The 14,890-nt window shown below is 58.9% G+C and overlaps 1 protein-coding gene across 4 annotated transcripts; it reads left to right on the forward strand.

Annotated features, from left to right (window-relative positions):
* The first annotated feature begins 2,067 nt into the window (after positions 1 to 2,067).
* On the forward strand, positions 2,068 to 14,116 carry KIAA1614 (KIAA1614 ortholog). 4 transcript variants are annotated; one of them, XM_054073678.1, is made up of 10 exons: positions 2,947 to 3,337; positions 4,947 to 5,564; positions 6,121 to 6,184; positions 7,390 to 7,542; positions 9,868 to 11,111; positions 11,187 to 11,307; positions 12,048 to 12,252; positions 12,702 to 12,814; positions 12,914 to 13,098; positions 13,469 to 14,116. In XM_054073678.1, exons 1-10 carry the CDS (start codon positions 3,292 to 3,294, stop codon positions 13,660 to 13,662), a joined length of 2,943 nt encoding a protein of 980 aa, XP_053929653.1. In that variant the 5' UTR covers positions 2,947 to 3,291; the 3' UTR covers positions 13,663 to 14,116. The 4 variants fall into 4 exon arrangements, with proteins under 4 accessions (XP_053929652.1, XP_053929650.1, XP_053929653.1 ...); XM_054073677.1 differs by lacking the exon at positions 2,947 to 3,337 and adding an exon at positions 2,068 to 2,173 and having other exon boundaries at positions 9,868 to 11,307; XM_054073675.1 differs by having other exon boundaries at positions 2,945 to 3,337; positions 9,868 to 11,307.
* Positions 14,117 to 14,890: the final 774 nt, after the last annotated feature.

The raw sequence follows: 14,890 nt of genomic DNA on the forward strand, positions 1-14,890 counted from the left end.
CTGGGACTCAGGCATGGCTTGCCTTCTGTTGGGAAAACACAAAAGCCATTTTGCTCATAAGCTCGCTTCCGTGCTGCATCCCATGTCCTCCCTCCTCTCCTCAACCGTTCTGCTTTGCACTCGCAGGGGGAAGATGATCTTCTGCCTTAAGCATTATTATTTTTTGTTTAATTTTGCTTTTAATTCCAGAAAGCAATTGGATTGTTTTATCTCCTTGGAAAAGGGGCTGGGGCTCCTGGGGGAAGAGTGGAAAATCCCTCCGGTAACTCTGCAGCAGTCGCAGTTGGGCTTGGTGGCTGTCGCCTCATTAAATCCTGTCTCCCTTACATGATGCCATCCCCAATACCGCACCTTGGCATGAGCTGTCAACTCACCACCACCGTGGGGTTAAACTGGTGTGTCGGCATCCCTCGGGGATTTCAGTCTCTGTTGCGGCGTCCTGGGTCCAAGAGAAATGCAGGTTTTGGGGGGAGAGAGCAAAAGGCTGGTGATACTGGGTGTACCCAGATGTTGATGCCCCAACCCTGTTCCTGTTGGGAATTGGAGGCTCTGGTCCCAGCCCAGCCGTGCCGCGGTGGGTGAGAGTCACCGACCCTGCCCGGGAAGACATCCTGTGGGCTGACAGTCCCTCAAGCTTTAGAAACCAAATTGCAAACTCATTTACTCCAGAGGAGAAATTGGGCAGCCTGGTAGAACTTGTGATGACCTCTCCGTCCCGTAGGTCCTCTTGGCCGAGGATCGGCATTTGGAAAGGGCCTGGGGTGGAAATGCCAAAGTTCCTCCCAGTCCTGCTGCCGTCTTCCTCTCCCTTCCCTGCTGTGTTGGTCTAAATGATCTTTCTATGAAGCCCTGTAGATGTCAAAAAGTAATTATGGAGTGTGGTTAGTCCTCTGTGGGTGCTTTCTTTCTTTCCTCCTCCTTTCTCTTTTGCTATCCCCTTCTCCACTCCTCATTTTTGGCTAAGTGGAAAAGGTGAGGACAAAGAATTGCCGCTTGCTTGGACTCATGATGTATCTGTGACTGCGCTATTAGCTGTCTCCTCTTTCCTCCCCAAATGGATATAATTTTTGAAGTGTGGAATACCCTTCTTGATTAGTAGGTTTTAAGACAAAAAATAATGCACAATGTGATACTGTTTCATAGTTTCTAGGTGGTTGTATAAAGCAAAGTTACTGTGATTGTGTTTTTCAAAGGAAAAAGTGATTGGTTACGAAATCTGTCCTTTTTTCATTATTACAAGCTCTTTGTTTTCCAATGATCTCTTTTTTCCATGGTCTGTGTGTCTTTCTTCCCACATCCCGCCCCCGATGCTGCACCCACTCACACGGTGCCTTTGCCGCTCGGTGAAGATGCTGCTCTTGCACCCTTGGGAGATGCGGGCGGGCACTGGTGGCCTGAGGTGGGGGCCGTCTGCATCCCAGGAGGAGGTGGAGGTGCTTGGCGGAGGGAGAGGTTTGAGAAGGGGTTGGAGGTGGGCAGGAAGGCTTCATGGGAAGGTGCCCAGGGCTCAAACCCAATGTGCTGGGAATGATGCTGGAGGAAACCTCCTCCCCAGACCATTCCGTGCTCGCTAAAGGCTCTTGTTTTTTCTGGAAGCCTTTGGTTGCCTCTCTCCCACTTGTCTCTGGTCCAAGGCGTTGTCCTGCCTGCGCAATGGGTGACCGGAGGCTAAGCAGCCCAACTCTGGGTTGTCTGGGGTCTTTGCTTTCATTTCACTCTCTTAAATCTCTTCATCATCTCTTGCAATCAATCTTCCTCCAGAAGAGAGCCCAACGCCTTGAAATCATTCCAAGCCTGTTGCTGCTCACACCAGCCGCTTCCCAGAGTTTTAATCCTGCTGTAAAGCCTGACTTTGCTTCTTTCTTTGCCTTAAACATTTTGTCTGAGGGCTGGCCATTTGCACACTTGTTTTGTGGCGGCGGCAGCAACGAATAGCGGAGGGGGTGCAGCAGCGCGGCTCCCCGAAGACGGAGCTTGGGGTGTACCTGAGGGTCTCGGCACCGCTGACTGCGCTCAGACCCCATGTGCCGATGGGGGGCAGGGACTGACCTGAGTAAAGGAGCCACGTGGCGCTTTCACCCACCGCTTCGATGGGACCAGCCTGGACCACACAGCCTGGAAGAAGCTGCGTCGGAGACCACGTATTCACAAGGAGCTGCTGCTGCCCATTGATGTGGGGATTCCTTCTTTTTCCCTTCTCTCTCTCTTTCTTTCTCACTTTCTCTCTCTCCCATTCCCTTACTGCTTTCCTGATGTGGTATCGTTGGGGGGTGTGAGTTGGATCTGAGTGACCTTGGCTGGGTTCGCGGATCAGATTGTGACCTGAACAGGTTGGGATTTGTTTCCTGCCACTTTGGGAAGTTGCACCCCTACTTCTCGCCCATGCACCCAAGTATTTTGGTCTGTTTATCTTTGTGGGAGCTAGAATAAATACTGCTTTTGATTTGTGCCCTGAGAGTGACCTTGTCGGCCTCTGGATTGCTGCACAGATAAATGAAACCCCCCCCCCATATCAGCGTGTGGCTCGTGGATCCGGACTGTGACACTTGGCTGGTGGCAGGAGCCCGGTTGCCTTTGCTTTGGAACCTCACTGGGAGGATCTGGGATGCTGGATCTGTCCCTGAGATCTGCAGCTGAGGGAACTGGGGCTGTTTAGCCTGGAGGAGGGTGAGGGGAGGCCTTATTGCTCTCTACAACTGCCTGAAAAGAGGTTGTGTGGAGACGGGTGTTGGTTTCTTCTCCCAAGTGACGGGTGATAGGACAAGGCGGAATGGCCTCAAGCCGCGCCAGGGGAGGTTTAGATTGGACATTATGAAAAAATTTCTCCTCAGAAAGGGTTCTCGAGCACTGGCAGAGGCTGCCCAGGGAGGTGGTGGAGTCACCATCCCTATAGGGGTTTAAAAAGTAGGTAGATGAGGTGCTTGGGGACATGATTTAGTAGTAGACAGGTGTGATTGGAGTTGATGATCTCTAAGGTCTTTTCCAACCTAATGATTCTATGATTCATGGAGCAAGGAGTCATCCTGGTCAGCCCCGATGCTGCTGTGGGGCAGGAAGCCCTTGGGCTCAGTTTTGGCCGCAATGGGGCCCTCAGGGGTGGTGGAGGACATTTTAAGAAGATAAAAGTGATTTCTTGCCGCTTGTGCTAGTGGGGGGCAGCACAGCCAGAGCCGGGAGGATTAAAACAATTTCATAATCCTGGTGATTTCCTTTTGATCGGGATTATGAAACCAATCACGAATATCAAAAGCCACGGCTTAAAGCGGCAGCCGGCGCGGGGCCGGGCCACCCATGGCTCCCGCAGCACCCCTGGGGACGGCAGCCCCAGCACCCCCAGGTAAGCGGAGCCTGCCCGGGGCCCTCATCCTGCCAGATGAGCTCTGTAGGGTCTCGAGGGAGGCGGGTGGGGGTGCATGGGGGGCTCTGCAGGGGTTGTGCTGCACGCTGGCCTTGGGGGGGTTGATGTATGGGTGCCCGAAGCTCCGCTCCCACTGCCCTCCTGCCTGGGGGTGCTGGGTTGGCGCTGCTCGCCCTGGGGTCCAGGCAGGATTTGACCTCTGGGAAAGCAGGAAAATTTAACCTGTCTGCAAACGAATGATGCTTACAGAAGGGTGTCTAAAGCCAGCAGGCTTTGCTGTGGATTTGAAGGCTGTTGGAGAAAACACTCCAATCCTGGCGGGATGGCATCTGCGTCCCTTTGGTGCCTCCTGAAGCCCCAGCCCTGGCGCAGGGCGGGCGACTGCCGCTCCCCACAGCAGGCCCATGGAGCTGGGCTGCCGTCCCTCTCCTCTCGCCTCCCAAACCCGCAGCCCAGACAAAGGACATTCCTGAGAGCCCGCCAAGGCGGCTGGGCTCCCCTCTGTCCCGGGGCGTGGGGTTCTCCTCTCTGGCGGGGTCCCCTCCACCCTCACGCCACAGTGGCTTTGTGCGTTGGGTCCAGGCGGTGTGGGGCAGGCGGTGTGGGGCAGGCAGTTTGCCTTTGGGTTGGGGCAGGACTTGGCTGGTGCCTCGGTGTGGGGTGCGCAGAGAAGGAGGAGGAGGAGGAGGAGGAGGCAGGGCTGGCCACAGCTCCACAGCCCAGCCAAGCAGCTGAGCTGGGGCTCTGCTGAAGGGGCTGGGATTTGCTGGTTTGGCCTTTTTTTTTTTTTTTTAATTTTTTTTTTTCCCTTCCCTGCTTCCTTCCCTTCTTCCGCCTTCTTCTCCCTCTCCGCAGCCCTCTCCCGGTGCTGCTCTTGGGGTAAGGACAGCCTCCACCTCCCACCCATCCCGCTGCTCTGCCCTGGGGCAGTGAGGCTCTTGGTGCCTCAGGGGGTGCTGGGGATCTGGGGGGGTCCCAGAGATGCTGCCGCAGCCTCAGCCATGCAGGAGGCTCTTCCAGGGGTACCAGTAGAGATGGGATGCTCCCAACGGGATGCAGGTCTGCCACCGGGACCACGAGGCTGGTGCAGGACACAGGACACACGTGACCTTGGGAGCTGGGTGGCAGCGCGGGGTCGGTTGGGGTCTGGCTGGCGGCATCTTCAGTGGGCTGCAGCAGTGAGGGGCTTCTGTCCTGTGGAGTTCTGATGCCCTGATTTGGCTCAGAAATTGCCCCTTCCTTCTTGATCACCTTACTGGGTGCTTCGGGGCACCCAAAAGAGCAGGGGCAGGCACCCACTCTCCTGCTCAGCCCCTGGCCACCGGCGGCAGGGAGCCACCGCTGCCCCATTCCACCTGCCCCAGGGGCGCTGGTGTGGCGTCAGTGCTACAAATGGTTGGCCACATCCCTGTTCCCTTCCCTGCTGGACTGTTCCCTGCGGTGGCATCCCTCATCTTTGCCCCCCGGGATGTGCGGCTCTGTTCCTGCTGTCTGCAGCGCCTCGGGCAGGCAGAAGTCGTGCTGTTTACAGGAGGTGCCAAGGTGGGCACAGAGAAGACACTCAGCCACCCGGGTTCTTTCCCCACAGGGCACATGGAGGGGGGCTCTCCCCCTGATTCGCGGCGGGCACTGCGGCCCCTCAAGCAGCACAGCCAAGCCCCAGACCTGCTGGAGCACCACGAAGCCACCCACAGTCCCCATGCCATCCTGGAGAGCAAGGTGAAGGCGCTGAAGGAGAAGCGGGGAACCGGCAGGCCAGGGACCCCCACGGCCACCCCAGAGCACTCCTCATCCAAGAAGCCCCGACCGCGACGGGGAAAGTCGGGCACGGATGCAGCAGCGGTGGAACCACGGGCTCAGCTCCGCACGTACCTGACGGATGGGCTACTGAACGGTGGTGGGGAGCCTGCGGCCACCAGCCCCCCAGCGCCCCGAGCCGGCATCCCGGGGCTCTGGCGGGTGCCGACACCTCGGGGAGATGTGCCGGGAGGTACCGAGCTGCCACGAGATGAGAGCAGTGGGTCCCGGGGCTCTGCTTTCTCCCGTGAGAAACCCAAGGAAGATGAGGCACAAACCTCGCCGCGGGACCAGGGGACTCCATCTGTATTGCCCACCACGGTGGAGGGCTGGGAGAGGCTCTCACTGGCCGAACGGGTGGAGAGGAACCGGCGGCTGCTGCAGGAGGTGCTGGGCCTTGCCGTGCTGGGTGCGTACTTTGGGCAGACAGGGACTGTTCCAGTAGAGCCAGGGGGAGTGGGAAGAGAAAGCCTTGGGGTGCAAGGGGGGTCCTCGATGCTGTCCTCCATCCCCCTGTGTGTGCTGCACCCACTTCACCAGCAGCTGTAGGAGATGCCCACAAACAAAATAGGGTTCTTCTTCACTGGGATTCTCTGGGCCCTGCCAATTCCCTCCAGCATCCTGGTGAGGAATTTCACTGCTAGAAGCCAGAGCAAGAAACCCACTTTCTGGGGCACTTGATATCTGCAGGCATTATCTTCCCTTTGCAAGCTGTCACCAGAAAAGGGAATTAATTTATCCTTTGGAAACGTCTGCCCTGATGACCCTGTGGTCCCCCACCCCCACAGCCGCACTCCGCATGGGTGCTGTTAGCCCATGTCCTGCTCCTCTGGGCTCTCTCCAGAGCTGAGCAGCTGGGACAGCCCCAAAAAGGGTGTTTGTCAGTGGAGCTGTGGGGCTGGGGGTACAGGGAGGGGGGCTGGGCTGGGAGAATCAATCTGACCTTTCCCTGTCCTGTGTTTCAGAGGTGCCAGCAAGCGATGGGGACTGGGACACAGGCGTCTCGCTACAGGATGCCAAAGGCTGCAGGTAGGTCAGACCCAGCGTGGCAGAGATGGATATTTCCCTCTTTCCCCTTTCCCAGTCTTGTGTTTTAAATGCACCCCATGAAGCTGCTCTGGGGCTCAGGAGGGCTCCTGGGTGTCCTCCAGCCTGGCAGATGATGGGGGGAACGAGGAGAGGCTCCGGCAATGCTTTGCTACAGGTGGGGCAGGAGGGTCAAACTTGAGCGTGGTGACCATGGGCACCTGGGCACAAGGGACCCAGCCAGGACCGCTGGGTGGGAAGGGAGCTGAGGGAGAGAAATTCGCTCTAGGTGCTTAAGAGGATCGAGGCAGCAGACGTGTGTAATCTTGTTGAACTAATGATAAACCTTAGAGATACAGACTAAAAATACAGAGATGGGACAGGCAGGTGAGCCAGGCAGCGGCACGCGGGCTGGGGAGCAGTGCGGGGGGCTCAGGGGCTGCGTGGGGGAAGCCAGTGAGCAGGGAAGAACCCCCTGTGTTGTGGTGACTGGTTCTGCTCCGCTCTGGCAGCCGGAGTGAGCTGACAATGGCTGGGTGAGGGTTGAGAACTGGGCACGCTGTGCCCCCCGCGAGGGGCAGGAGGCTGGACCACCCCGACCTTGCGCTGGGGTGTGGCACGCACCCACCTTCCCGCCACAAAGAGGTTAAGGCCAGACTCCCCGAAGTGACTGCCTGAGCTGATTAAAATAATCAGGGGGATTAGGGCCATGGCCAACGGGGAAGGCAGCGCTGGAGCAGGGCTGTGCCCTCCCATAGCTGATGCATCCTTCACCCTGTGGCTGCTGGGGCTGGGGGTGCTGGGAAAGATGCCTTGCAAGGAAGGGAAGGCAGCTGAGCTGGGGGGTCACCCCAAACCTACCTGTGTTTACTTCACCGTGGGACTTACAGTGCTGGGGACTGGAGACAGCGTCTGCCTCAGTTTCCCCATGCACCTCTCTGCTGCCTGTGGTGCAAAGTGCTGCCTTGGTTAAACTGGTGCCTGAGATGTGCAGGCACTGAGCCTCCACCAACATCCCCAGTGCGAGCTGTGACCCCTCTTTCCCTGCCTGGCACTGGCGGGCATGGCAGCTCCTGTGCGTCTGTGCCCCAGCACGGCAGCCAGCCGAGCCCCGCTTTCTCTGGGCAGAGCAGCCTGGTCGTCACTGTTAAACCACGTCTAATCCCTGTTATTTTTTCCTAATCCCCCTCCCCGCTGTGGGGCTGCAGGGCCTTTGTCCCCCAGCCGGAGCTGGAGCTGAGCCCGCGGCACGAGCAGGCCAAGCAGCTGCTGCAGCGCGCCCGTATGAAGGCTCGGACGAACCCCCTGCGTGCCAGCCACGACATCCTCCTCCTCTCCACTGCTGCTGCCCCGCGCCCCAGGTCAGTGCCAACCTCCCTGGCCGCATCCTGCCACCCGACTCTCTGCTGTGGTGCACTTGGGGGTGAATCTGGGTTTGATGCGTGTGCTGAGTGTGCATGTGTGTGCAGAGCGTGCACTTGTGAAGCGTCTGTGTGTGTGCAGGTATGCGTGTGCAGAGCAGGTATATGTATGTATGGAGCATGTCCATGTGTGTGCAGAGTGTGTCCGTGAGTGTGCAGAGCAGATGTGTGTGTACGGAGCGTGTCCATGGCATGTCCATGTGTGCAGAGTGTGTCTGTGTGTGTGCAGATCATCTCTGTGTGTGTGCAGAGCATGTATGTGTGTGCAGAGCATGTATGTGTGTGCAGAGCAGGTATGTGTATGTATGGAGCATGTCCATGTATGTACAGAGCATGTCTGTGTCTGTGCAGAGCATGTCCCTGTGTGTGCAGAGTGTGTCCGTGAGTGTGCAGAGCGGATATGTGTGTGTATGGAGCGTGTCCGTGGCATGTCCATGTGTGCAGAGTGTGTCCATGTGTGTGCACAGCAGGTAGGTGTGTGTGCAGAGCAGGTATGTGTGTGCATAGCAGCTACATGTGTGTGCAGAGTGTGTTCATATGTGTGCACAGCAGCTACGTGTGTGCAGAATGAGTCCATGTGTGTGTATAGCAGGTACGTGTGTGTACAGATTGTGTCCACGTGTGAGCAGAGCAAGTACATGTGTGTGCATAGCAGTTACGTGTGTGCAGGGCAGGTATGTGTGTGCAGGGCAGGGACACGCGTGTACAAAGCAGGTACACACATGCAGGCACATCCGCAGAGTGTGCACACGTGTGTGCAGAGCCAGGGTCTGACCTGCTGCATGCAGCCTTGCACGAGCAACCTCCTGGTTGCCGGAGCATCCCCCTGTCCAGACATGCACGAAGTCTTTGCAGTGAAATATTTGGGGGTGTTCGTTTGATAACGTGGAGGCATTAATGGTGTGCTCCTGGCTGACAAGGAGTGCGTCCCCAGGGGAAGCTCAGTGCTGGAAGGCTCTATCACAGCCACAGCTCACCGTGTGTGCCAGGTCATAGAATCATAGAATCCCTTGGCTGGAGGAGACCTTTGAGATCATCAAGGCCAACCATACCTGAAAAAAATCATATCCCCAAGCACTTAATCTACCCAGCTTTTAAATACCTCCAGGGTTGGGGACTCAACCACCTCCCCGGGCAGCCTCTGCCAGTGCCTGAGAACACTTTCAGTGAAGAATTTTTTCCTAATGTTCAATCTGAACCTGCCCTGGTGCAACCTGAGGCCATTCCCTATCACCTGTCACTTGGGAGAAGAGCCCAAGACCCATCTCTCTACAACCTCCTTTCAGGCAGTTGTAGGTGGTGATAAGGTCTCCCTTCAGCCTCCTTTGCTCCAGGCTAAACAAACCCAGGTCCCTCAGCTGCTCCCCATGAGACTTGTCCTCCAAACCCTTCACAAGCTCTGTTGCCCTTCTCTGGACACGCTCCAGCACCTCAATGTCTTTCTTGTAGTGAGGGACCCAAAACTGAACCCAGTGTTCGAGGTGCAGCTTCACAAATGCCGGCTCTCTCCAGTACAGGGGCAGAATCCCTCCCCTGGTCCTGCTGGCCACACTGCTTCTGGTACAGGTCATGTGCAAGTCAGGGTTCCCAGACTGATTAACCACACACCTCGGTGTGAGACAAAGGCGGTGGAGGTTGGGCTGTGTGAGTGGGACGTTGCCACAGCCTCTCATCGTTCCAGCTTCAGGCAGCCCAGGCAGAGGGCTGGAGGGAAGCAGGGCTGCAAAGACCATTGAGTGGACTTCCCTCCTGCCTCATCTTCTGGATGGGGCTGGAGAACAAGTCTTACGAGGAGCGGCTGAGAGAGCGGGGTTGTTTAGCCTGGAGAAGAGGAGGCTGAGGGGAGACCTTATTGCTCTCTACAACTACCTGAAAGAAGGATGTAGAGAGGAGGGAGCTGGGCTCTTCTCCCAAGTGATGGGGGACAGGACAAGGGGGAATGGCCTGAAGCTCCACCAGGGGAGGTTCAGGCTTGACATCAGGAAAAAATTCTTCACGGAAAGAGTCATCGGGCACTGGCAGAGGCTGTCCAGGGAGGGGGTCGAGTCACCTTCCCTGGAGGTGTTTAAGGAACGAGTGGATGAAGTGCTTAGGGACATGGTTTAAGGAAGTGTTAGGAATGGTTGGACTCGATGATCCAGTGCGTCCTTTCCAACCTGGTGATTCTATGATTCTGCACTGGGTTTCCCCATCGTGCCCTGCTTTCCCAAGGAAGCCGGGCAGCCTTGCAGCTTGTCTGTGTCTGTCTGTCTGTCCCCATGCCAGGGAGACCAGCGGGAGGCCAAGCATTGCCCCGCGGGATGGCGGGAGCCTGAGCGACTCATCAAGTGGGGAATCAAGCTGTGGGCGCCCAAGACGGCCCCGGGGACCCTCCCCATCCCGTGTCCGCTTTGAGGACGAGTCGGTTCGAGACGCTGAAGTGCGATACCTGGAGCGGCTGCAGCTGCGGCACCGACGGGCACTGGGATCGGTGTTCTCTTCCTTGGAGCCAGACGATGGTGGGCAGCCAGGGAACAACGGGGCTGGCCAACCCAAAGCCCGGAGCAGCGACCTCGTGGTTGGGGGCAAGTGCAGTGCTTGTGGCTCTTTCCTCGGTGCCACCACTGGCCGGAGTGTGGATACACCAGCAGCAACCGACACAGTTGAAAGCAGCCCTGCGGCACAAGGAAGCGTCCCAGGGGACGGCGGGGAGCCGAGCGCTGCCAAGGCAGAGACCAAAACTAGGGCTCTGGGCCCCCGTGGGTCTCCCCTCTGGATCCTCCCCTCCCGGCAGCGCATCCACACTGAGAAGATCAAGGAGACGTACATTGGGGATGTCACGTACATTGATGAGGTGGACTCAGCTCTGGAGAGCACGGACACCTCCGACAGCTGCCGGACGGACAGTGAGGAGGCAGGACCCCGCAGCCCCCATGCCCAGGGGCACCGGGACCTCCGGGCTCACGGGCACAGGGCCCCTCGTGCCAGCCCACAACCGGAGACACGGGCTGGGAAGGGGACATCCGTGTCCAGTGGTGGCCCCAAAGAAGGAGATGGAGGTTTGGGCTGCACTGCAAGTCGTCCAGGAGCTGTTTGTCCCCTGACACTGAGCAAAGCTGGCAGCCAGGAGCACGGGGAGCTTCACCAGCGTCGGGGGAGCAGTGAGAGGGTGGGAAATGCTGCTTGTCCCCCGCACAAGACCCCGGACCTCTCCTCGCAGCAAGGGGCCAGCACCCCAAAGCCAGGTGCTCACCTCCCTACTCCCCCTTCCACCAAAAAGGCCTGCTCCCAGGTGCCTTGCAGGAAAGCCCTCTTCTCCGGCAGTGGCCGCCGGGCATCGAGCCAAGGAGCCAGGGGCCCAGACCCCGACAGTGAAAGCACTGGGCACCCCCAGCCTACCAGGTCAGGGGAGCGACGGGGTCCCTGCAGCCCCAGGTGGCTCCCAGGGAGTCCCCTCCGTGCCTTGTCCACCAACAACTGCAACAACACCCACGGACAGGACGGGCAGGATGCCCTGGGGATGGGCAAAGGTAAGAGCCCCATGCACAGGGTGCCCCAGGGGTCCCCAGCAAGGCAGGGATGTGACTTCCTCACTGTGGTTACAGGGGCACCGTTGCAGCCCACCGCTGTGCCCATCACCCCAGTGTCCCAGGAGGCTTCCCCCGGCGAAAGTGCTGGAACCTCTGGAGCACAGCAGCATCACCCAGCCAGGAGCACAGCACACGGGTGAGTGAGAGCAAGGGGCTGCTGCCATCCCACACCACACGACAGGTCCTGCATCCCTCAGCATCCCTCCTCAGTGCTGGCCCTCCCTGAGGGTTCTCGGTGGGATTCTGCCTCTTGGCATCGAAGACCTCCCCAAAATCGCAATAAGGAGGTGACAATTTTGTATGTGTGTTCAAAGTGGGTTTTGGGAATTTATGTTTCCCATCCTCAGCTTGTTCTGCGTAGGGGTTCAGCAGCAAGTGTGATGGTGCGTGCCCTTGGAACTGTTTAGCTCAGTGCCGGGTTCATCGCTTTGGGGAAAATCAGCTGCTAAGCTCTGCCAGCCCCAGAGCTGCTTTGGGGCTCACCAAACACTGTCCTGCTGGACCTGCGCCTGGGCGCAGCGTGTCTCAGCCTGGCAGCAGGATTTGGAGACAGTGCTGGGTCTTTCAAGCCCCTTGGCAGGATGCAATCCCTTCAGGCAGAAAGTGGGGGAGGTCTGAAAGGTGTTAAACCCCTGTAATTATGGGGAAAATGGATAGGGAGTGCTCTCTGGCTCCTGAAGCCATCCTTTGTGCACGCTGGGTTGGTGAGGAGGTGGCTGCGCCCTGTTGCACCCTGCACCCCAATCTCGCCATGCTGCAGCTCACAAGGCTGGCAAGGTGGGCGCAGGATGCACCCCCAGCCCCGAGGTAGCTGCCAGTCATGCTCCCCACCAGTCACGCAGCAGATGACCATCATCATCATCCCTCTCCATCCAGGGACCTGGGGAGGCCAGCAAGCCGCAAGAGCAGCAGTGCCTCAACGTCGGGGCTGAAGAAGCTCCTGTGCAGCCTGAGCCAGAGCACCAAGCAACGCCTGGGCCGCTTCCGCTGCTACAGCATGGAGCAGCTCCCGGTCCCCGGGAGCACCCCTCCGGATGGCGCTGGCATGAAGAAGTCACCCTCCCTGCAGTCCCTGCAGCTGGTGAGCCAAAATGTACCCCCAGTGCGGAGAGTGTCTGGAGGGGAGGGAGTCCCGCTGGAGGAGGGGTGCTGGGCTTGGGTGAAGCAGTCCTGAGTGTCAATTTGTGGCCCCGGAGCCAAACGGAGAGTGGGAGGAGGAAGAGGGCGTTGGAGGAGGTAGAGTGGAAGAGCAGATTTGGGGAGGGCAGATGGGGTGATTTGGTTTTGGGTCATGGCTTGTGTGCCCCAGCCAGCTGAGCAGTGAGGTGTGTCCCCAAGAAACCTGCTCCTTAAGTGGGTGTCCCATCCCGGCCCTCTTCAGCAGTAGTTTGGGGATAGCTTGGGTCAGAGGACAGGGAGGTGGGATACTCCCATGCCTCCTGCTCCCTGGGGGCATGCTGACAGGTGAAGGTCTGTGATGCCGCACAGCGTTCCTGGTTGTCCCTATCTCAACTGGGTGCTCTTCCCCAGGTGTCACCCTTCTGCCAGCCCCAAAAAGCCTCCTCCATCCAGAACCTGCGCCCCTTCCTGGGCAAGGCGCCCCGGGCCAACGCCTACCTCCTGCCCCAGACCGCAGCCGACAGGTAGGAAGGGACACAGTCTGTCCCCAGGAAGGCTGTTTTGGGGTGCTTGGGGACCCCATCACTTGGTACCCGCTCACCTCATCTCTGCTCTCCCCACAGGAAGGGGGGCTCAGGGCCACGGCGCTCGCTAAGCGTGGAGGACATCGGGGTGCCTGGCCGGCTGCGTGCGGTGGGGCGCGTGGTGGAGGTCTTCCCTGATGGCACCAGTCAGTTGGAGCTGCAGCGACCCCCTCATGGCGCCTTTGGGTTTTGTGTCACCTCTGGGCACGGACGGCCTGACACAGGTACAGTGGGGCTGTCCCAAAGTGTTCCCTGGACCTCAGGGGAGGCACCGCTCTGTCCCTCCATGGTGCCTCTCATCCCTTGCTAAGCGTGAGCCTGGGGATGGGTGGAGAGGGTTGCTTCATCACTGCAGCGCCCCAAGGGGGTGATGGTGGATGGGGGATGGATGCGGCCACGTGTGCCTTTGGCCACACAGCATCTGTGTGTCCATCAGCCCTTGGCTTGGGACACGCAGCCCATCCCAAAAGCCCTTGATAGTGAATCGGTTGGTGTTCACAGACCCAGTGTACAGCCCTTGCACATTAGGGGCACGGCCCCCAGCCATGGGGTGCAGGATGGGGGATGTTCACTCACACCTGTCCATCTCCATAGGTGTCTATGTGCAGGAGATGGCGGACGCTGGCACAGCCAAGCTGTACGCGGGGCTCCTGGGCGTCGGGGACGAGATCCTGCAGGTCAACGGGGCGGCTGTCTCTGGGCTGGGGCTGGCCCGCATCCGGGAGCTGCTGCTCTGTGAGGACACCCTGTCCCTCCGCGTGCTCAGGCACCGTCCACCACCCCGGTAGCACCAGCATGGCTCTTGGAAAGCCCAGAGGGAAGAGAAGGACAATGTCCTGGGATGCTGCAGGATGGTGCAATGTGGACCAAGCTGCCCCACTGCGTTGAGCTCTGCCCTGCTCCGGCGCAATACAATACTCGGCTCCCTGCTGCAGTGGAAGCAGGCAGGTTTTCCAGTCCCAGGGAAGCAGAGTGGGACCAAGAACCCTCCCAGAGAGTGTCCAGTGATTCCAGGAGCTGCCCCGAGTGTGGGGACAGGGACTGCTGCGGAGTCAGGGTGGGTCTGTCCTGTTGGTCACCAAGGTGGCCAGCGCAGGGATGCCCCATCCCTGAATCCCCAGGAGGTGTGTGGTTCCCTGCTGGTGCTGGAACCCTGCGTCCACGGGCTGGTGGGTTTCTGTTAAATTATTTCGAACAACAACAAAAATTATATATATATGTAATCATAAACCATGGTGCCCTTGGCTGGGGCTGGGAGGTGACACTCGGCTTCAGGGGTTTGACGTGTCCCAGCCCCAGGGTTTGGGGCTCCTGGAGGACGAAGGAGCTGGGGATGCAGGTGGGTGCTGGGGAGCGTGCGGGTGCATTCCATGGGGCTGAGCACCCCCAGGGCCAGTATAACCCCAGTGGGCAGCTGATCAAGGGCACCAAACACACATCCTGGCTGTGGGATGGCGTAGTGTGTGGTCCCAGGACAGGCTGATGGGATGCTGTCAGCTGAGGGCAGGAGCTCTTTGGGGCCCAAGGACCTGTTTGGTGTGTGGGGTGGGGAAATGGGGACAGGGCAGGGGGTTTCTCCTGGGGTCAATGCTCCCCAGAGAGCTGTGCTGGGGAGCGGGGGGGTGTCTCCTCATTGCCACCCCGAGGCAGCCTGTGTTTTGGGGGTAGGTCTCTGCCTGGGCTCTGCTGCTGGAGGTCCCATGGCCCAATCGCCCCAACAGCCGCCTCCTGACCACGTTGGGATGCTGGGAGGGCTCAGGAGGCAGCTGGGGGGCTCAGCTGCCCACAGCACTCCTTCAAGAGCAGAATGACTCCCATTTCTGCGCCAGTGAGCAGTGTGGTGGGAAGCATGGGGTGACAGGGCTGCTCTCCTCTTCCTGCCAGCACTGCGCGGCAGTGGGGCCTGTAAGTATCCATCACTAATTACAAAGGGGTCTGTGCTCCTGCTGTTGCTTTGGGGATTTTCTGTTTCCCAGCCGCAGAAGGCGACACTCTTGCTGTGGCGCCAGGGTGGCT

The sequence above is a fragment of the Cuculus canorus genome, chromosome 8 (assembly GCF_017976375.1).
Source record: "Cuculus canorus isolate bCucCan1 chromosome 8, bCucCan1.pri, whole genome shotgun sequence".
NCBI classification, from domain to species: domain Eukaryota; kingdom Metazoa; phylum Chordata; class Aves; order Cuculiformes; family Cuculidae; genus Cuculus; species Cuculus canorus.